Source organism: Schistocerca piceifrons, chromosome 8, assembly GCF_021461385.2.
Source record: "Schistocerca piceifrons isolate TAMUIC-IGC-003096 chromosome 8, iqSchPice1.1, whole genome shotgun sequence".
Classification (NCBI taxonomy): domain Eukaryota; kingdom Metazoa; phylum Arthropoda; class Insecta; order Orthoptera; family Acrididae; genus Schistocerca; species Schistocerca piceifrons.
The window spans coordinates 332,339,789-332,362,337 of record NC_060145.1 but is presented as its reverse complement, the minus strand read 5'-3'; the positions used below and the strand labels follow the sequence as shown (position 1 = coordinate 332,362,337).

The 22,549-nt window shown below is 41.8% G+C and overlaps 1 protein-coding gene across 1 annotated transcript in view; it reads right to left on the bottom strand.

The window, feature by feature from the left end:
* The window catches only part of LOC124712327, a 1,282,739-nt gene that overhangs the window by 666,452 nt on the left and 593,738 nt on the right, over positions 1–22,549 (bottom strand). Inside the window, exon 5 of the mRNA XM_047242621.1 lies at positions 2,909–2,950. Coding sequence (XP_047098577.1) covers positions 2,909–2,950 — 42 coding nt within the window. The remainder of the gene's footprint in view (positions 1–2,908; positions 2,951–22,549) is intronic.

The window sequence follows — 22,549 nt, the reverse complement described above, 5'->3', positions numbered from 1 at the left end:
GCCGGGCACTCGTCTGCATGTCCACCGTTATACACCTGCCAGCAAAAGACCTGGATGCGCCACAAAGCTTCGCGTCTTTTTTCTCATCAACCCTAAGAATGATTTATTTAGCTTTCAATTCCTATCACTTGCCGGCTACCTTTGTAAAGGTTCAGTCGCTTTACACGTAATTTTTTTTCCAGTGAGAGCGAAGATTATTGTACAGGATATGAATACAACACGTCCTACACTCAAATATCGCCAATAATTAAAATTTTTAATGTAAAGTTATCGCTGACGCCAACAGTGCCTTTCAGTAAGCACAGCAAACAAACTGATCGAAAGCGCCACTTCTGTGTGAGAATCTTACGAAGGTGTCTTGATCACGGAATTATTTTAAAATTTATCAAGGTCTGTTAACTTCGCGTTGGCGGTTTGTGTTTCGATGACTCCTAATATCCACCTATTTTTCTTAATTCGCTCCCTAAAAATACTCCACGAAATGACCAAATTCGTTGAAAATATCAAAGTTATAGCTACGCTGAATGCACAGACTTCCTTCAGCGTATCGTGCCTTTCGTAACAGATTATCGAGCGAGGTGGTACAGTAACTAAGGCACTGGACTCGTATACAGGAGGGCGGCGGTTTAAATCCCGTCAGACCATTCTAATTTAGGATATTCGTAATTTTCCTAAATTACAGGACGCAAATGACGGGATGATTTTTTTAAAGAGGACAAAGCTTATTTCCTCGTCCAACTTTCCCAAATCCAAATTAAACCTTAACATTCTTCCGTTTTTTCGTAACAGAGTATCACATTTTTACTATCTGTAACTCTGATACCTTTGAATTCTGGAATCTGTGACGCATATTTTCCTAACTAACAGACGGAGTGCAGCACAGAAGTCCATATTACAGCGATAATTTTTGACCTACTAGGAAGAGACCTGCAAAGTTCAGGGCCGTAGTTTAAGAGGACTAAATCTGCTATTATGTTTTATTCAGCATGTCGTTAAAATCCAAAATGTTGTATAGTGTCTACACAGGACTCCACAGGAAGAATGGTCAATATTGAAGGATATGACATAACGATAATTCGAAGCAACATGGTGTAGTAAACATGGGTTCTAAAATGTGTATCTATGCCCATGAGAACTTCTTTATCTTCGATACTGTGAAACAAATCTCTGCTACTGCAAGAGCTTTGCTTTCCATATTTTGAGAGGTGGTAGTATGGACAAAAACAGTCAAAAAGTACAGTAACCATTGGTTCTGAAAGGCATACCTTAGGAGCTATGACTACTTGTTCATCTTCATTACTGTGAAACACATCTCTTTTGCTCAGCAAGTGCTCATAGCTCTTAAGTCATGCGCTTTAGAGCCCATGTTTACTGTTTTCCCTTGTTTGGTTCATACTACCTCCCACCTAAACATGAAAAGTAAAGAGTTTGCAGCAGCAGAAATTTGTTTCACCGTATCCGAGAAGAAGAAGTGCTCATAGCTTTTGAGTGACGAATTTTACAGTCCATGTTTACTAGTTCTTTTGCATCGAATGGTCGTTCCTGTCAAGTCTCTGACTATTGACCATTCGTCCTGGAAAATCCTAAGCGCGCCCTTTCTGCATCACCAGATGCACTGGTGTGCAAAAACTATGGACGAAAGTAACTTTCATATGATGTGTCACTGCCAAGTAACACAGTTTGATGAAACGAGAACCATACGTAGAAAACCGAGCGAGGTGGCGCAGTGGCTAGCACACTGGACTCGCATTCGGGAGGACGACGGTTCAATCCCGCGTCCGGCCATCCTGATTTAGGTTTTCCGTGATTTCCATAAATCACTCCTGGCAAATGCCGGGATGGTTCCTTTGAAAGGGCACGGCCGACTTCCTTCTCCGTCCTTCCCCAATCCGATGAGACCGATGACCTCGCTGTTTGGTCTCTTCCCCCAAACCAACCAACCAACCATACGTAGAAACAACTTCTACAGTGTAGTGCAGATGGTAACTGAAAGAATTATACAATGACAAGAACAGAAATGACTCTTTTATTCAAAGACAACAATTACATTGAAGTCACCGCGGCTCATGTTGGTCCCCAGGTCATTAAAAAAGGCGAGACACGGTTCATAATAGGACGTGTGATCGCTAAGGACGTCAACATGGTGGTGAGCAGTTCTTGTGGTACAGCGTCTGTTGAAAAATGACCTCCTTTAATCATAGGCTTGGTAAAATTAGCATGAAGTCTACTCCCGCAAATCAACACTGCAAGGTGTCACTGTTGACGATACGTATGCACAATAGCCATATATCTGCCTCTAACAGAGTATGTGAGTTAGCCATGTTGTTGAATGTGTATAAGCTATTAAAGAAGCTGAATCAGTTAACAAGTACTAAATAACTTATCAGCAGTTAGCTGTTGATTTGCTGTTCCTCCGTCACAAAAGTAATATAGGGTTCAAATTCGATCACATAGGACTTTATAAAATACCTGTTGTAATTTGGACCTGTGCTTCTACGAAAGTTCTACTCGAAATGGTCGTCACCAGCTCTTGAAATTATTTATTGTTGTTACTGAGTGGCCGTATGTGAATACACGCTGTAGTGTAGGAAAAAAGCCTTGCAAAATCTGGGAAAGATAAGAGTATTCATTAATCAAAAGATGCAAAGCCGTCCCAGTTGAAATGCAACTTACAAGGTCTGTTATGGCTCCACGAATTTAAGCCCTTAATTACTTAATGAAGCTACCAACAATGCCAGATTTCATCTGCAAACCCGTAAGTGAGGCATACAATGTCGCCTAGAAACGTAAAAATAAAAGAAACGTTTCTCCACATCATACTACAACGCCTAATCTGTGTTTAAGCAGTATATTACAAGAAGGGCGCGGTAGATGTTAGCAATCATTTATACATATTTTTTCTACTTACGCTCTCGTTGATGAAAAGAGGCGCAATGCCGCTGATTAACATCTGTAACAAAGGACAAAAGAGGAAAGTTAGTTTCTATATTACAGCCCTGGTACTAAGCATAGAAAGTCACATCCGCTCATCAGATCAGCCACTCTCAATAGCCTGATGAGACTCAAACATTTTCAGATAGCGAAATGCAGCGACAACTCTAAAGCTATTAAAAAACTACCCTAATTACAACTTCCAGTTGTCACTGTTATTATCACGTTTACGAGTTAATTTGTAATAGGTCTCTGAGATGCAATGTATTTACAAAAAATGTTCATTACTAAAGATCTAGACTGAGAGATCACAAAAGAACGTGAGGCCGTTCTAGTAGAAGCTAAACATTAGGATGTAAGGCAACGTGAACAGTGTGGCCATCTAGGCCTCGCGTGTATGAACAGAATATGGTTTGTTAATAGTGCTCAGCTTTGAGGACGACAGTGTCATGTGACGGAGTAACAACTTCTTAACCCGCATCTCCCTTCTAGGAGCGCAATCTGCTTGTTTACAACAGCATGTTGTCTCGCTCAATAGCACCAAATTACTGGATCGAGGGCAACTGTTTCTTAAAAGCTAAACTGCTAAACTGTGTGCACAGCAGCTCCGAAACTAACATTTCATGAGAATATTCACTGAAACCATTGTAAAGGTCTTCAATGCAGTATGATTCTAATGTCTTGTTGAATGAAGCACATATTTTGACGAGACGTGACGGAATTGTCGGCGTACTGGAGAATTAAAGTACTTCATACAGTGTGCCAAGGACAACCTTTTTCTCTTTCTAATAAGAAGAGCAAGTGTATGAAAACAAAAGGGAGATACCTATCGATTTAATAATTGAGGTTACCATGTATTTCGAGGAGACATATGTAAGTAAATTTTGTTGTTGAATACTCTGTAATTCAGGTAATGCGCTTCTAGCAATCTTTATCCCTCATCTAGTGTCAAATCTAATGCTGTGTGTCCAATTTAAAGTTGTTTAGCATAGAATCAGAGAGTATGACTAAATGTGGTTTTTGTTGAAGACGAAAAGTACAGGAAGAAACTACGATGTCATTTGTTGCGCCGGCCGTTGTGGTCGAGCGGTTCTAGGCTCTTCAGTCTGGAACCGCGCGACCGCTACGGTCGCAGGTTCGAATCCTGCCTCGGGCATGGATGTGTGTGATGTCCTTAGGTTAGTTAGGTTTAAGTAGTTCTAAGTTCTAGGGGAGTGATGACCTTAGATGTTAAGTCCCATAGTGCTCAGAGCCATTTGACCCATTTTTTTTCATTTGTTGCTTATCAATAATTACACGTTTCATCTCAAACAGAATTGCGTTCCTACGCCATGAAGGGAACACAAATTTCAATACGCGTTTCCTGGACCATATAAATATCAAATGTTCGTATATCAAAAATTATCTTTTTGTGGCATACGCGTTAGCGGAAGTTATCGTTTAGTGGTAAGTCCCGCAGGAAAATTCGTTGAAATTAAAACATTAACTATATATTCAGTGTAAAGTACGAAGTAAGTGACAGATACAGAGAACTAAATGCAGATATGGATATCAGATCAAAGTAGACACAGACTGAAAAGACCATACTACGTTTAGTGTATTAACATCTTCAATTTTCTCTCATTTGATTATAAGCTACAAAGCCTTCACGTACGTAAGGAATGAATCAGAACAGTTGACTGGTATCTGAACTTGCAAAGTCACAAAAGGAATGTTTGTACATTAGCTATAATCGCTGAAGCAGAACTTCTCAAAACAAGCCGTCAATAGCAGATAACAAAAAACTCGTATAAAAAGATGATGAACACTTAAAAACAAGCAACAGTAAACAACGAATCGCGTAAAAGTGCTAAACAGAGGCACTGAAAAAAGTAGTGAAGAGAATGAAGTATATCAAAGATACAACAATAAAAGAAATCCTATGCAGGGAAACACTGAAATGTGAGAAGGTACGTGCTTACTGCTTTCTCTGGAAAGAAAGTCTTCTAATGTCAGATAACCATTTACAATTACAACAGACATTTCTGGAATTTGAATACGGGAGAGGAAAAACTGTGTACTATATGAATGAGAATATGTGACGTGCGGATCTTAGAAGCTGCTTCAGCTAGTTCATGTGACAGAAATGATGATAATGAAGGCACGTGGGTGAACAAATCAACGAGAAACATACTGAAATGAGGAAAAGATAGTCCAAGACGGCAAGAGCAGTGGAGAGTAGGATACGGTAGCGAATGTTAAAAATGAATAGAATCAATGTAAAACAGATCTTGAGTGGTCTAATTGTAATGGAAGGACCATAAAATGTATGAAGGAATGAAACACTACGAGAACAGTTGATACGCAAACGGAAGATGTACTGAAGGCTACCACATTGTTTAACTCGAACATGTAAGAGTACAATGGCCAAAAGACTTAGTAAAAGAACAGGAGTTCCATAGGAAGTATGGCGCAAGTTACTTGCCCCCGCAATGTTCACAGGAAAAGTGGTAGCTGGCACAGGAGGTAAAGAGAAAGCATAGCTTACGACAGATCTGTCTATGTCAGTTGCGGTCTCTGGCCTGGTGCAGGATAGGCAGCCGCGCCTGACGCCCCTTCTGCCTAGGCTGGCCCGCGATACAATCTCGGCGTGTTGTTGCTGAAGCTCCAGATTACATTCTGCTTTTTACTAACGATTATGTTTCTCCGCCTTTGAGAAACTCCAAGTTTTTGCGGACGAAAGTTGTGACAGTATGCCCTTCGCGTTGCGAAAAAATATTACCGCGTGTGCCATTATGTCTCTAGAACCATGGTTATGCGGCAATAAGCATCTGACGACAGCAATATTGACGAACATAGTGGTTCTTTTGCTAAAAACGATTTGCCAAATTTTTGTATGAATGTTTAAATGTGTTGGTAAAATGTTTGGTTGTAACGATAACACGACTCTCTACAAATTACACAAAATATTTTATCCGAATTTTCATAGCCAAATGAAGAGTTGGAAATGGGGGAATGTGATATGAAATAAACCAGCGTGAAGTATAGATTTGATTGCTTCAAAGAAGTCTGGGCAATTAAGAAAAACTTTATTCGTGATTTGAGGGGGAATTCAAATATTTCATCAGCTATGTAAATTAAATGATCTCTACAAGCCCTAGCCATTTTTCAAAAAAATGGTTCAAATGGCTCTGAGCACTATGGGACTCAACTGCTGAGGTCATTAGTCCCCTAGAACTTAGAACTAGTTAAATCTAACTAACCTAAGGACATCACAAACATCCATGCCCGAGGCAGGACTCGAACCTGCGACCGTAGCGGTCTTGAGGTTCCAGACTGCAGCGTCTTTAACCGCACGGCCACTTCGGCCGGCTAGCCATTTTTCACGTGAAAAGTTTCTTTGAGTTGATATTTAACTGTCAAAATGGTTTCCTTCGAATCATATGCTTAATTTAGGATATTTTGAGAGCATAAGACGCTAAGAAGGCAAATGAGGTGCCAAAAAGTTTATATCTTCAGGGCTTAGCTGTTTCGCGCTTAAAATGTGATGTAGTGGTGTGATATTTAACTGTCAAAATGGCTTTCCTCGAACCATGTACTAAACTCAGGGCATTTCGAGAACAGGAGATGCTAGAAAAGTGATTTTGTAAACGTCTCTATGGTAACGGTTCAGAGTGTTGTCAAGCACTATAGATGACTATTGCTGCTCCTGCAGCCGTTTGCGATTTATAGCTGAAAACTAACAACAGCACTGCTAGCGGTCAGGGAACTTCGTATGCCAACTCGACTACAAAATGTCTCAAGTATCACCTGAGGAGCGCAAGCGTGGCAGACCACAAATGAGGCCTCATACGCGTAGAAATTATTGCAGCAACATAGAAAGACCGAGAATGGAAGTACCGTCCAGGAGCATGGAATTACGTGAAAGAGTAGTGAGAAAACTTTTTACGGATATTGACACTTTCCCGACGACGACTTGCCGTGTTTACCACAGCCAAATGTTTCAACATCGTTTCGTGTGGCGTGCAGATAATACACACATTAACGAAAGTTTTGCATCGCCTCGGTTCCGAGAGTTTCGGAACCTGTACAGAAAATTGGAATAAAAATCAACATAAAAATCATTTTCGCCCTTTTTATTGCTCATGAAAACCACACATTGCATGTTGTACAACCATACAGCGAGACCTCCACAGGTGGTGGTCCAGATTGCTGTACACACCGATACCTCTAACATCCAGTAGCACATCCTCTTGCATTGATGCATGCCTGTATTCGTCGTGGCATACTACCCATAAGTTCACCAAGGAATTGTTGGTTCAAATTGTTCCACTCCTCAACGGCGATTCCGCGTAGATCCCTTAGAGTGATTGGTGGGTCACGTCGTCCATAAACCGCCCTTTTCAATCTATCCCAGGCATGTTCGATAGAGTTCATGTCTGGGATATGCTGGCCACTCCAGTCGAGCGATCTCGTTATCCTGAACGAAGCTGTTCACAGGGTGTGCAAGGTGGCGGCGCGAATTGTCGTCCATGAAGACGAATGCCTCGCCATTATGCTGCCGATATCGTTGCACTATCGGTCAGAGGATGGCATTCACGTATCGTACAGCCGTTACGGTGCCTTCCATGACCACCAGTGGCGTACGTCTATCTAACAGTTTGAGTCGTAACACGACCTCCTGTGGCTGCACGAAAAGCATTATTCAACATGGTGGCGTTGCTGTCAGTCTTCCTCTGAGCCGAAATCCGTAGGTAGCCGTTACGCACTGCAGTAGTAGCCCTTGGACGGTCTGAGGGAGGCATGTCATCGACAGTTCCTGTCTCTCTGTATCTCCTCTATGTCCGAACAACATCGCTTTGGTTCACTCCGAGACGCCTGGACACTTCCCTTGTTGAGAGCCCTTCCTGGCGCAAAGTAACAATGCGGACGTGATCGAACCGCGGTATTGACCGTCCAGGCATGGTTGAACTACAGACAACACGAGCCGTCTACCTCCTTCAGGCCGGCCGCTGTGGCCGAGCAGTCCCAGGTGCTTCAGTCTGGAAAAGCGCGACCGCTACGGTCACAGGTTCGAATCCTGCATCGGGCATGGGTGTGTGTGATGTCCTTAGGTTAGTTAGGTTTAAGTAGTTCTACGTTCTAGGGGACTGATGACCTCAGATGTTAAGTCTCATAGTGCTCAGAGCCATTTTTTGAACCCCTCCGTCTAATAGGCGCTCCTCATGCATGGTTGTTTACATCTTCGGGCGGGTTTTGTGACATCTCTGAACAGTCAAAGGGACTGTGTCTGTGATACCATATAGACAGTCAACGCCTATCTTCAGGAGTTCTGGGAAACGGGATGATGCAAAAATCTTTTTGATGCGTGTAAAAGGATTCGTAAGCTGTTGTAAATAACAATATGTCTGTTGACGACGACGGAAAATTAAAGTCCTAATGTCAACTTCTACGCTTTTATCTTGATCGATGCACTCGTAATAACAATAGAGCACTTAAAGATATTTAAATATATTGTATTTCGTGCTTTCTAAACAATACTTGAAAATAAAAGAAATTATAGAAAATGGTCAAATATTTTTCGAAATCATTTGTCTAAAAGTAAAAACAAAATAGACTAGAGAAGCATTCGACGCATCTTTGAATGATGCTCAAAATTATGTACAGTAAATGAGGTCAGATTCAGGATTTAAAGTTCGATGTTTAACTTATAATCCTAGCATTTTTAGCAGAAGTAGAGATATTTGTCTGGAGGATATTTGTTTGTTGGCTTAAGTGGACCGTGCAGTGCAGTGTGCTGTTGCGTGGGCTTGACATGTTTCTATCACCGATGGCCGAACGTATAAAAAAAAGTTGCAAGTACTTTCCTGTCTCAAACAGGTTTCGATAGAGAATCCTTCACATATCGGGGAAACATTTAAGCGATAGCAATATTTCCGATGGTATACCGGTATAATGTGAAAAAAAACGCAAAGTCTTCTCTTATTCAGTTCTCGATCAGTTTTCTTGATATACACATTCGTTTACATGTGTCAATATTATTTCCACTTCTTCTATAATTTTCAAAAATGTTCAACTACCCTACAGAAAATGTTCATACGTAGGTATATAAACTCTCAAGTCCCAAAGCTGTTTACAGGAATTTACTACTGGCTATTAGAAAAAGATTCTCAAACAGAGAATAGTTGTCACATATGAATCTGGGTAATGTACATCATCGAAGTTTTCGTAGGTGTTGTCATGTGCGTACAGAGAAAATAAATCTTAGCTCAAGATTGAGGCAAATAGCGTAGAAAGAGCAGATGTAGTCCTGCTACATAATTCGACGATATAATAAATTGCTCAAGTTTCGCAGACGGCTTGCGACAAGACCTTCTGAAGCAGGGGAGCATAAGCAGAATTGTGGCCATCTCTCACGTGCAGTTTACTCTTGGCTTTCTGTGTTTGAGACGCGAATCATTTTTGCCTTACCATACAAGATATCTAAATATTTTCTGAGTGTTTAAATGGTAGTCACCTCTAATGTTAGCGTTAACTCGCAGCTCCTGCCAGCAGTCAGTTTCAGTTTGAGTCTTTAAGATGGTTCACCGTATTCACTGGTGCCCAGTGGCCTGGCAGTGGTTGTCACTCCTCAGTGACGGCAACCTCAATGGAGTTGCTGTTTGCTCTGCGTATTCCAGAACATTGTATGGTTTTTTACATCGCAGCATTATGAAGACTGCATCGTATCACGAAATGGTGTATTGAACCGTTACAATTCCAAGTTATTGTGTTGGAACACAGACATTAGTTTACAGCAAATGAACTGAATAAAGTCTGTTCAGTAAGCTCCTGTACAAGTATCATGCATAACCTACGGAACTCATGAACTCAGTGAATTTTAAGACGCAATTTGTACAGCCTTTAGGTACACGAGGAAGGAAGTATTTGATCCAAAATGTGATTCTAGATAGCAATGAAGGCGTGGCACGAATGCATTTTAATGTAATTTAATATCGACTTCAGTTGAGAAGCTGTGCGTTTGTTCACCGATGTTCGTATCTCATTAAAATAGTCTTTCCTTTTTGAAGCGATAGATTAGTGTCACATCGGTAGATGGACTCTAACTTTGCTGACGCTGTTTACGCCATCAAATGACTTCCTGGATATAGCCTGAGAGCTGATCTAATATTTGTTTTGTCCCATTCATCGTTATGCTGTATCACACGAAACGTAACATACGCTAGACAGAAGGCAAGTAATTCTTGAAGAAAACAACTACACGAGCATTAACAGTAATGAATTACTCCAAGGGAAGGAAGGTTGTCGATATACCGCTGTATGAGCCTGAATTTCTCTAATTTCAGCACCGTATTCGTTAAGCGCGATGTATACTGGAGGAAAAAATGTCCCCGTAGACCCAGTTTGAAAGTTGAGGTTTTCTGAATAAGTCCCTCCGCTCTGCACGAAACTTTTCACGTGATGTCTACAACTGCAGAATGTTGAACATTGCCGTCACACTATCACGGTGAGCAAACGAAGCCATGACGTATCGTGCAGTCTTCTGTGAAAAGTCTCTGTTGCGTCAATCCAAGTTCGTCATGATCGCACGCCGACGAACAATACTTAAGAACTGGTAAAATGATATTTTTGTATACAACTTCCTTTGTACGTAAATTATCCTACTCATCCTCACTACTGTTTCATATGGCATCTCCATTCCCTACGACTAGATACAGCTTGTGTGCTCGTTCCACCTCAAATTGCACCTTACGGGTACACCCAAATACTTTAAAGGTGTGACTGCGTCTAGTAACAAATTACTGACCACGTAGTCAAACCATATGATATTTCCGTCTGTTTTCAAATACAGGGAGAGATCTCACCACCCCCTTCATTACACACGTAGTAGCTTGAAGATGTATTTGCTGCCGTGTTGGCTGCACTTTCAGCTACTTTCTATAGCAGCAGTTGCTAGCTAGACTGTCACGGACTGTCGACACCATCCGCATCCTAACGAGTTAATACAATCGATACCATTCGAATATCACTACTGTCCATAATATGCAAAGATTCTTAGTCAGTACCATAATGTTTTTTCCCAAGCACTATCATAATGATTAAGTTTTCGTCAATAGTTGTTACAGAAGTGGCACAGGAGGAATAAGACGATCTATTCTGGACATACAAAATTTCTCAAAAAATTCAGCAGTTGCAGAAAAGATAATTACAATTTACATAACCGAAGTTTAAAATACATTTTCGAAGATGATTCCGGCCCTGGTTCTTGGTGTAACAAAATAATGTTTTCGACGAGTCATTAGAAAAACAGCTTCATCGGTCGACAGTTTGATCTTAAGAATTCTGTCGCACTATTTCCGAGGTATGTTCGGCTCCTAGCTCATCACCATATAAGAGACGCTCGAAAGAGTCATGAACAGGTGATTACTTTTTCTTTGCAATCCTTACGCCATAATGGAGACATAACAGTACGTACCTAACGCACCAGACCATATCAACCTGGTTTCTATATTACAAAACAACAAATTCGAGTTGATCGAACCCACTAACGCGTAAAAGAAATACAGAAGGTAAAAGCAAGAGGACAATGTGTTATGTTTAGGAGTGTGAGAAACTAGCGATAAATGTTACATGTTTTTTCGATAAAAGAAAATTATGGTTAAAATTCCTAGTTCCACGGTTCGTAGCATTAAACTGTCTTGAGGCGAGCTTCACTGTCGAGCATCCATGACGGTAACGACGGTGTGTGTGTGTGTGTGTGTGTGTGTGCGTGTGTGTAATCGCATCGAAATAATAAACTATCTGCTGAACTGGGTCAGTAGGGATTGCCGGATTGTCTTGTCACATCCTGTGTGTTTATCATTAACTTACAGTTGATCACTTTCCGAGAATTTGCTATTTTTTACTAACGACAGTCTTCCTGGTTCCTTTCGAATGTACACCTAGGAGAAACAATGCTCATACAATCTCCCTTAGCCTCTCATTGTGTCTTTTCGGGTTGTAAGAATTAGTGATGATAAGGCGTTGGCATCGACGCACGGCAGCAAGGCTGTTAAGGGGTAGAATTGGTTTACATGAGGTCCAAGGAGGAGCATGGGTTGTGAGGAGGGGGAGAGGGGGGGGGGGGACAGCTGCTTCCTCACCTCTTTTCAAGAAAAAAACTGAACTCCAGGAGCCTAGCTAGTATTCTGCTGCAGCACACAGACAAACGTATCAATTCATTTTCAGTTTCAAGAAAGTCAGAACATGTAATGGACGCTGACTAATAGCAAGTGTTCCTAGAGATGAAATCTGAAAAGTATTGCTCTATTCACAACGTCACTAGCATGAGTTGCGCCTCCACTCCCTTCCCCCTAGCACAGACCCTGGGTATGCTTTTGGATATTTCGGTGTATACAGAGTGATTTAGGATATCACCGGCAGAGTGTGACGAAGTCACGAACGGACAACCATCTTGTCGCTTAACCAGTTGTTTAAGAGTTATGTGCATCAGACCTCAGGAAAGCACACAAATTACATTTCACTAAAAAACTGTTCTAATAAATTTAAAGCTGGTGTTAGTCTGTTCCGACCGTCGACACATGCTTGATACCTTCGAAGCAATGGCTTTCCAACTCTACCGAGTGTGGCCGGATTGTCTTTGATGTTTGAAAAACGTTAGTGATTAGGAAGATCAGTTTTGTACCGATGGGAATTGCAATAATGTACTCCACACTCTCGACATCCGCCCAAAACAAAAATAATAAAGGAAGTATTCAATCAGGCTACGCCTTGACCACGTGTCAAAGGTCCGAAATCTAGTCAACCTTTTTTTGATCGGGACGAAGACTCTCCACCTCTCGAAGAGACGTCGATCAAGGGTAGCGAAGGTATCGTAAGGTGGACGTCGCCAGTTAGGGAACCGATACTAGTAGACATGATGAACGTCTTTTCCCTTATTCCTCTAGTTCACAGACAATCACGCCAGTGTGTACAAACAATTCGCACTCAAAGCCGCATTCAGAGCCTCGTGCGTTAAAAACAGCTGGCAGGGCATGCTGGAGGCTCAGAAGCGTAGCTACTATTACTGTGGCCTGAAAAATAAACATTGTGAGTGATAGAAAATGGTACTCTATAGCCTGTGGGATCTATTGTGCCTCAAAGCTTGTCGATAAAGACCGGTAGATATAGACGTAGAAACAAATGGTACTTACGTCTGGCATTAGCACGCTAGTTCAGCAAAGATGTGACAAGAGTCTCAGTCCTGAATACATACGTGTGAAAAAACAGAGTGTTCCTGGTTTGCTGAGATTTATTTCGAAGGTATATTATCCGGCGGCGGGAGACCTGACGTCAAAACCGTGTAGTTTCTTTCCGCTCAGTAAAGGATAACCATACAAGTATACGTTAAATATGTTCGAGGTTTCGGTACCGATGTTGAATCATTTCGTTGGTTAGGTACAGCAGGTAGTGACAGAACTGGGCTACTAGGTAAGACTTTTGATATCTATTCTAAATCTATTTGTAAACTCTGCAAATCACTGTAGCGAATGTTTTCCCAAATCACCATAAATAATGTTTCGCTGTATTTAGGTTTCTTCTCATTCCATTCTTTAGTAGCCTAGATAAGAGTGTGCGAGATAGTCTAATGTTAATAACAAGAAAAGTGATTTGTAGGTGGTTGAAAATCAGCAGACTGTGAGGAAATTTCTACGCGATATATCATGCATCTTTTTTCTCATGTCGGAGTTTGCTGTATTGTATTGTACTCTCTCTCGAGGTAAACCCTTCTGACCATCCGCGCTGCCTTGTTTTATGCTTCGCATTTCTGTATCTTTGCATGAGGTTGATAACTGCACATGCCAACGAAAAAATTTTTTTTAAATGCTTTTTTACTTTGAGAGCTGATCTTTATAGATTTTTATGAGTTGAATCCAAATACAGCCTTAGTTTTTTTGTATCATCCATAGTTTTCGAGCAATATGCTTTTTGTTATATAGTATAAGAATCCTATGCTATATGGTAAACGGGGAAATTAATGAAACGCTTTGTACCAACATAAGCATGGTTTGTATTAACAGCAAGCTACTTTAAACAATGATATGTGTTAATAGAGGTTTCACTTGTCAGCTGGAATTGGTTTGTATTTTCTTTCTCTTTTTTCATTGAAGCTTCTCGTGTAGCTTTTTCTACGATGAGTCGCTTGCTGAACTTCTCGGTGAAGTGATCAACAGTAGTCCTCCATCATGTTGGTGTTCCAGCGGGCTTGGTAGCGTTTTTCCATCACTTTAATGTCCTGGTGAAAACGCTCTCCTTGCTCCTTACTAACATCTCCCATATTGTCCGGGAAGTAATTAAGGTGACTGTTCAAAAAGTGAACATTCAGGCTCATTAAACATCCTAAAGTTTTAAACTTCTTTAACATTGTAGCTATAATACAAAGATATTCTGGGTCTTTTTCATGTCCTAAGAACTTCGTAACGACTTGCTTGAATGATATCCATGCTTATTTCTCATTTAAGGTCATTGTGGATTCAAACTTAACACCAAACATCAATTTTTTAATGTCAGGTCCGACAAAGACGCTTCCTTTTAGTTTAGCTTCTGAAAGGTGTGGAAATTTTTGGCAGAGATACTTAAAACATGGTCTATCTTTAGGCAAAGCGTTTACAAACTGTTTCATTAGGCCTAAGTTTATATGTAGATGTGGTAGGAGTACGTTTTTTGGATCTTCAAGGTTTTTGCGTAGAATGTTTTTCTCACCAGGTTTTAAAGATTCCCTCAAAGGTCAGTTCTTTCTGCACCAGTGTTGATCCTTAGCCCTACTGCCCTTTTCACACAAAAAACATGGAAATTTTTAAAGCCACCTTACTGACAAAGGAGCATGCATGTTACTCTTAGATCGCCACATATCGTTCGACCATGAGGAGAATAGCCTGTTTTATTTAGCACTATTTCTAGGTTTTCATGTCCAACAGGTAGAGATGCATACATGTTACCATTGTGTAATAAAACAGCCTTTAAACTAGTTTTGGATGAATCAATAACCAGCCTCCAATCTCCCTTTTCGTATTCAATACCAAACTCATTCATCAGACCGGAAATGTCTGAGCAGTACACTGAATCACCTTCTTGTTGAAAAAACTTGGAAAATACACGTATATGCTGCTTCCAACTGCCAGTAAGTTCTTTTCTTTTAATCTAGAGCCAAGCAACTCAGCGTTTTCTTTCATTAAGCCCAGATCCCTAACCAAATCGTTAAGCTCGGTCTGAGTAAACAATTTGGACTCTAAACTTTCTGTATTTCAATGGAATTCATCATCACATGGTTCATCTAAATCATACTGTACATCGGAAAATATTTCTGTTGGAATAGAATTTAAATCATCTCTTGCTTCAGGAACCGGCAAATCTACACCATGCCCTACTGGTCGGATAGCGGACGGAAGGTTAGGGTAGCTTATTACCTTCTTGTTTTTCGAATTGTGACCAGTAATATTAACACTGCAAAAGTAGCAAGCATCGGAATGATTTCTTGGCTCCCTCCATATCATAGGAACAGCAAATCTAAAGGCTTCTTTCTCCTTCTTGGACAAGGTTTTCAGATCTTCACCACACACATAACATACGTTATGCGGCGCCAAAGATTTATCTTGATCACCAAGTTTAGATCCAAAGTATGACAGATAAACCTTTTTCACAAAGTCTGTAATGTCTCTATGGTGTTTTTTAATCACAAATTCACCACAAACATAACAAAACTGCCTGCAGAGTTTTTACAACCACGAATAGTCATTGTATTGAGCACATGTACAGGAAATGTTTTTCAGCAGTGCTACCAACGTCATCTACGTTCATTACACCTCCTTTTTAAATTATTTTAACTATATAAAAGCTGTTAAATTCTTAAAAAATCGCTTAATTTGATAAATTTAACTGTAAAATGTGAAGAAATGGGGGGTGATATAGTTTTTTAAGTATCATTTAGATTTCCCACCATAAAAAAACGCAAGAATAAGGTATTTTCAGCAAAAAAGTTTTTCCATTGTTGGCCTGTGTTATTTGTGGAGATTTTACCAGATATTACCATGATTTTTGCTGGATAAGGGTCCATCGCCGATAATGCCATCTGAAGAAAATGTGAGGCTGCAGCTACTAGGCCTACTGCCATTATTAACATATAAAAGACTACAGCTTTATCACATACTCTTGACGTAATGTACGTCAAAAACTACTTGAGTGTTTGTGGATGATTCTCCATCAAGATTTATTTATATCTTGTGTTACGTGTCAACATGTTCTCAAAAAAGGCGCATATGTGCCGGTATTTATAACAGGCGTCATTACCGTTCCGAGTCGAAAGTTTTGCCGCACTATAAAACAGCGAATCCAACTTGTTACATACTCGTGTATCGAAGGCTATTACGATATCATGGATGAAGAGAACGGGTTGAGTATTACACGACTGCTGTTTCTAGATTTCGCACTGATTTCCATAAAAAAGCCAGTACTTATATGTCGAGTTTTGAGGTTTAAGTCCCTGTACAGCAATCGAGAAGGGGATATTTCGTGGTTTTCTTGAATCAAGTTCTGACGACATATCACTTCAGTTTTTCAAGGGTAACTTTCCATCACATGTAATACCACCGTCTATAAAAAGTCTGGGACCTTCACTGGAGGCAAATCCCGGGATGGACGAAGTCGAGGCAGATTTCTATTCCCTATTCATCCTGCTCTCTCCTGTGTAACTTATAATGATGTTCGACATCTACGGAACGTTACACTGTTACGTTTGCTTCTTGACAGCAGTGATCTGTGTTTTATTTGTAAATGTATTCGGCTGGTTCCATTGGTTGACGTGTCGCTTCTTAGAGAAATGAGAAAAATTTTCAGGGTTGGCGGGCACTGGGTGCACTATTCCGATTTCTAGGTTCCTGCTCGTCTCGCGAGAATAACAAGCGTTGTCTCTCGTCGCTGAACTCAATAAAATAATGTGATTTCTTACTAATTTACTGACTTTTAATCGGACATGCACTGACGCTGATGGCTATGGGTGAATAATCTGAATTCATCAGGCATCCGTTGACGTCTCCAAAGTAACGAGGAAGTAAACTGCGACGAAAAGGGAGTATTTTGTAAAATTGCGCCTAGAACATTTTCTCCTTAGGGAAAGAACTGACACGCTTCAAAATGGCCGTCTCCAGTAGGAAAAAGGAGCAAGGGCGGAGGAGGAGGCGAGCAGGCCCCGGGCCTCGAGGATCGCGCGAGGCGTCGCGTGCGGCGTTGCCAGGGCAACGGCGCGGCCAATGGCAGCGCCGCCGGGCCACGCCCCCTGCCTGCAGCCGCCATCGCGGGCCCCCCACCACGCGGCCGCACCACGTGGCGCGCAAAAAGCGCCGCGACCAGTGTGCGCCGGCACTGCTCTGCTATGCACTCCGTGAGAATGTTTACCCAACGTCTACTACCGCTTTCATCATATGCAAATTTACTCTACCTCCATCTAGCTTTTTCTTTCACGTCTCAGCGAAGAAACAGATTTTCCAACTCCGATCCAAGCATCAGCTCACGTGTTCACTTAGCAACTTTATCCGGTGTGGGGTAACCGACGTTTCGCCGGTTTTTCTATCTACAGCTGCACTGTTAAAACCACCGTGAGATGCGTGGTAGAGGGTGCATCCCATTGTACCAGTTATCAGGGTTCCTTCCCGCTCCATTCACTTTTGGAGCGCGGGAGGAGTGATTGTTCGAATGCCTCTGTGAGTGCAGTAATTATTCTAATCTTATCATCACGATCTCTATGTGGGCTGTATGTAGGGGGTTGTAGTATATTCCTAGAGTAATTATTTAATGCAGGTTCTTGAAACTTTGTTAACAGACTTTCTCGGGATAGTTTACGCCTTCTTCAAGAGCCTACCAGTTCAGTTCCTTCAGTATTTCTGCGACACTCTCCCACGGATTAAACAAACCTGTGACCATACGTTCAGTAGTCCTATTTGGCATAGGTCCCACACACTTGAGCAATATTCTGGAACCGGTCTCCTTTGTAGACTGATCGCACTTCCCCAATATTATACCAATAAGCCGAAGTCTACCACATGCTTTAACCACGAGTGAGAGCCTATGTGAACATTCCATTTCATACTTCTAAAAAGTGTTACACCCAAGTGTTTGTATGAGTTGGCAGATTCCAATAGTGTCTGACTGATGTTATAGTCGTAGGATACTACGTTTTGTCCGCAGCTCGTGGTCGTGCGGTAGCGTTCTCGCTTCCCGCGCCCAGGTTCCCGGGTTCGATTCCCGGCGGGGTCAGGGATTTTCTCTGCCTCGTGATGACTGGGTGTTGTGTGATGTCCTTAGGTTAGTTAGGTATAAGTAGTTCTAAGTTCTAGGGGACTGATGACCATAGATGTTAAGTCCCATAGTGCTCAGAGCCATTTGATACTTCGTTATTTGAAGTGCACAATTTTACATTTCTGAACATTTAAGCCAAGTTGCCAATCTTTGTACCACTTTTAAATCTAATCAAGGTCTGACTGAATATTATGAAGCTTCTTTCAGATATTACTTCGTTACAGATAACTGCATCATCTGCAAACAGTCTGAGGTTACTATTAACATTATATGCAGCGCCATTAATATATAACAAGAAGAGCAAGGGTTCCAACACACTTCCCTGGAACATATCTGAAGTTACTTCAACATCTGACAATGACTCTCCATTCGACATAGCATGCTGCGTCCTCCTTAACGAAAAGTCCTCAGTCTAGTCACAAATTTCATTTAATATCCCGTATGATTGTACTTCTGACAATCAGCGTAGGTGTGGCAATGAATCAAATGCTTTTCGGGAATGAAGAAATGCTGCAGCTAGCTGACTGCCTTGATCCAAAGCTTTCAGTATGTCATGTGAGGAAAGTGCGAGTTGCGTTTCATATGACCGATGTTTTCGGAATCCATACTTGTTGGCATTAAGGTCATTCTGTTCGGGATACCTCGTAATCTTTGATCTAAGAATGTGTTCTAAGACTCTACAACAAGTCGATGTCAAAGATACTGGACCGTAGTTTCGTTGATCACTTCTACTACACTTCTTGTAAGCAGGTGTGAGATGTGCTTTTTTCCAAGAATTGAGCACGGTTTTTGTTCGAGGGGTCTACGACATTTTGTAGTAAGGAGAAGGGCTAACTAAGGCGCAAATTCAGTATAGAGTCTGACAGGGATTCCATCGGGCCCTGGGACTTTCTTCAATTTTAATGCCTTCGGATGTTGCTCAACACTGCTGAGACTAATTACTTATCTCATTCATCTTTTGAGTGGTACGAGGGTTAAATTTGGGGCAATTCTCCTGGGTTTTCCTTTGTAAGGGTACATTTGGAAACATAGTTAAGCATTTCAGATTTTGATTTGCTACCCTCATTTTCAGTTCCTGTCTCATCCGCCAGGACTTGGACATTAACGTTGGTGCCACTAAAGGCCTTTGCACACGACCAAAATTTCTTTGGGTTCTGTGAAAGATCACTTGAGAGTATTCTGCTATGGAAGTCATTGAATGCATCAGTCATTACTCTCTTCACAGCCAAACGTGTTTCATTCAGTAATTCTCTATCTATAGCCCTATACTTTGTTTTACACCTATTATGCAGTAATCTCTTTTCATTATTAGTTTATTTACAGAGACCGTATACCCTGGAGGTTCTCTCCCATTATGAACAGTTCTACTGAGTCGTATCTATCTAGTCCATGGTCAACTATTCTTTTAAACTAGAGTCGGAGTTCCTTTACATGCTCCTGCCCTGTGCTTAAAGTTTCAAGATTCTCATATTTTTATCTAGTTTACTGAAAATATATATCTTTCTGCTTGTTTTAGTTGTCCTTTGTACTGTGGTAATCACTGTTGCCACAACCGCGTCACGATCGCTGATACTTGTTTCAGTGTGGACATCCTCAAAGAGGTCAGGTCTATTTGTTGTCATTAGACCCAATATATTTTCATCATGAGCGGAGTTCCTAACTATCTGTTCTAGGTAGTTTTCAGAGAAGGCACTTAGTAATGTTTCACTGGATGTCTTATCACACTCACTACTAATTTTTCCAATTAATCGATGGATAATTAAAGTCTCTAGACGGTCTTTAGAAGAAGCAATAGCTTCGGAGCAGCTAAAGAGCCATCGAGTGGGATGTGCTGTTCTCGTGTTCGTGTAACACGAGTGGAAACAAGACTACCACGTTATTTGTAATAACTTAAATGACAAAAAAAGACATCCATTAAACTGCCATCGTTAAGTACACTCCGCGATGTGCTGTATGTGTACAACAAAGACCAGAGTATGTTTTTATTAAGACAAAAGGAATTTTAAACAGTACTGGATTGATATGTAATTTAATAAGTTCACTTGGGTATGGTAGTTGCTATTAAATAGGTGTATAGAAAAAAGAAGAATTCTAGCAACTGCAGGAATGGTGTAAATGGGGTATAAACAAATTATAATTATTTTTCTTTCCTTTCTTTCCCATAAATCACTGACTTGAGGTGATGGCTAAATTTTATTACTATTTCTCAGATGAAAATAATATTTTGACAATGCTTAAGAACTTGAATTTTTTTTGCTTGTTCCCCTTATTCTGCATCAGTTACACTGTGTCGACGATTGCTGCGCAAACACCGTTTCCACGTACGCGTACACCATAATTTCTCTACCACACAAACATTTGGAGATACACACGTCTGGCATGAAACGTTCCTGGGAGAGGGGGGGGGGGGTGTCCAGTGGTGGCCGAACCGCACAATAACCGTGGGTTCTGTGTGGAGAGGCGTTGGGGCGGGTGGACTGCTGTGGTCTGTTGTGGGGTTGTCAACCACTGAGGGCTGCGACGGGACGAAGCCTCTCCGTCGTTTCCAGGTCCCCAGTTTGATACAATACAGTACAATGTAATAAAATTACTGCCTACTGTTTTTAAGAAAGAATGACGGACTGATAAAAACAGTTTTAGAAGGTTATGTAGAAGGGAAAAGGAAGCGAGGAAGGAAGAGATTCCAGATACTGGATGACATGATGGACGGTACAACATACAGCAGCCTTAAGAAGGAAGCAATGGATCGCAGAAAATGGAGAGGCAAAGGACCTGCTAATATAGCAGATAACTGATGATGATGATGACTGTTTTATGCCCTCGGGATTGCTTTAGATGAGCGTTAAATCCTTATGGCTCTGTGACATAGAAAACTGAGAGACAGATTTGAGCTCAGGTGCTCTAGTAACTGGCAAGTGTCGGCTCGCCATTGTGTGTGGCACAGCTCCAGTCGGATATATCTAGCTGACGTCTCTGCCATCAGTGATCATTTGCGATGTGCAACCTAAGCGTTAAACCAGAAGTCGCCAACAAAGAAGAAGTTGTAGAACGAAATGAGAAAGAGTTCCAGTTTTTGAATTGAGATAATAAAGACTGAAAAAGCGAATGAGCTGTAGTATCTATCAGCGGAGCTATTTATGGTTCTTGAAAGCAAAGCGGGTAATGCAGATTTTGTGATTATGTAATGTAATATACGAAAGTGGGGAACTGCCTCGCCGAGCGGTTCTAGGCGCTTCAGTCTGGAACAGCGCGACCGTTACGGTCGCAGATCTGAATCCTGCCGCGGGCATGGATGTGTGTGATGCCCTTAGGTTAGGTAGGTTTAAGTAGTTCTAAGTTCTAGGGGACTGATGACCTCAGATGTGCTCAGAGCCATTTTTTTGGGGAGTTGCCAGAAGACTTGCTGACAATGGTCATGAATCATACTGAGAAAACACTCCACACAGCAAGAGTGTTAATGAGAATCTTATTCAGGAGAATATATGCAATAATAGGTAACTGTATTGATTAAGAACAATAGGGCATTTGAGGAGGAGGGTGAGCAAGTGATTAACTGGGTTACTGCGAAACTACACTCCTGGAAATGAAAAAAGAACACATTGACACCGGTGTGTCAGACCCACCATACTTGCTCCGGACACTGCGAGAGGGCTGTACAAGCAATGATCACACGCACGGCACAGCGGACACACCAGGAACCGCGGTGTTGGCCGTCGAATGGCGCTAGCTGCGCAGCATTTGTGCACCGCCGCCGTCAGTGTCAGCCAGTTTGCCGTGGCATACAGAGCTCCATCGCAGTCTTTAACACTGGTAGCATGCCGCGACAGCGTGGACGTGAACCGTATGTGCAGTTGACGGACTTTGAGCGAGGGCGTATAGTGGGCATGCGGGAGGCCGGGTGGACGTACCGCCGAATTGCTCAACACGTGGGGCGTGAGGTCTCCACAGTACATCGATGTTGTCGCCAGTGGTCGGCGGAAGGTGCACGTGCCCGTCGACCTGGGACCGGACCGCAGCGACGCACGGATGCACGCCAAGACCGTAGGATCCTACGCAGTGCCGTAGGGGACCGCACCGCCACTTCCCAGCAAATTAGAGACACTGTTGCTCCTGGGGTATCGGCGAGGACCATTCGCAACCGTCTCCATGAAGCTGGGCTACGGTCCCGCACACCGTTAGGCCGTCTTCCGCTCACGCCCCAACATCGTGCAGCCCGCCTCCAGTGGTGTCGCGACAGGCGTGAATGGAGGGACGAATGGAGTGTCGTCTTCAGCGATGAGAGTCGCTTCTGCCTTGGTGCCAATGATGG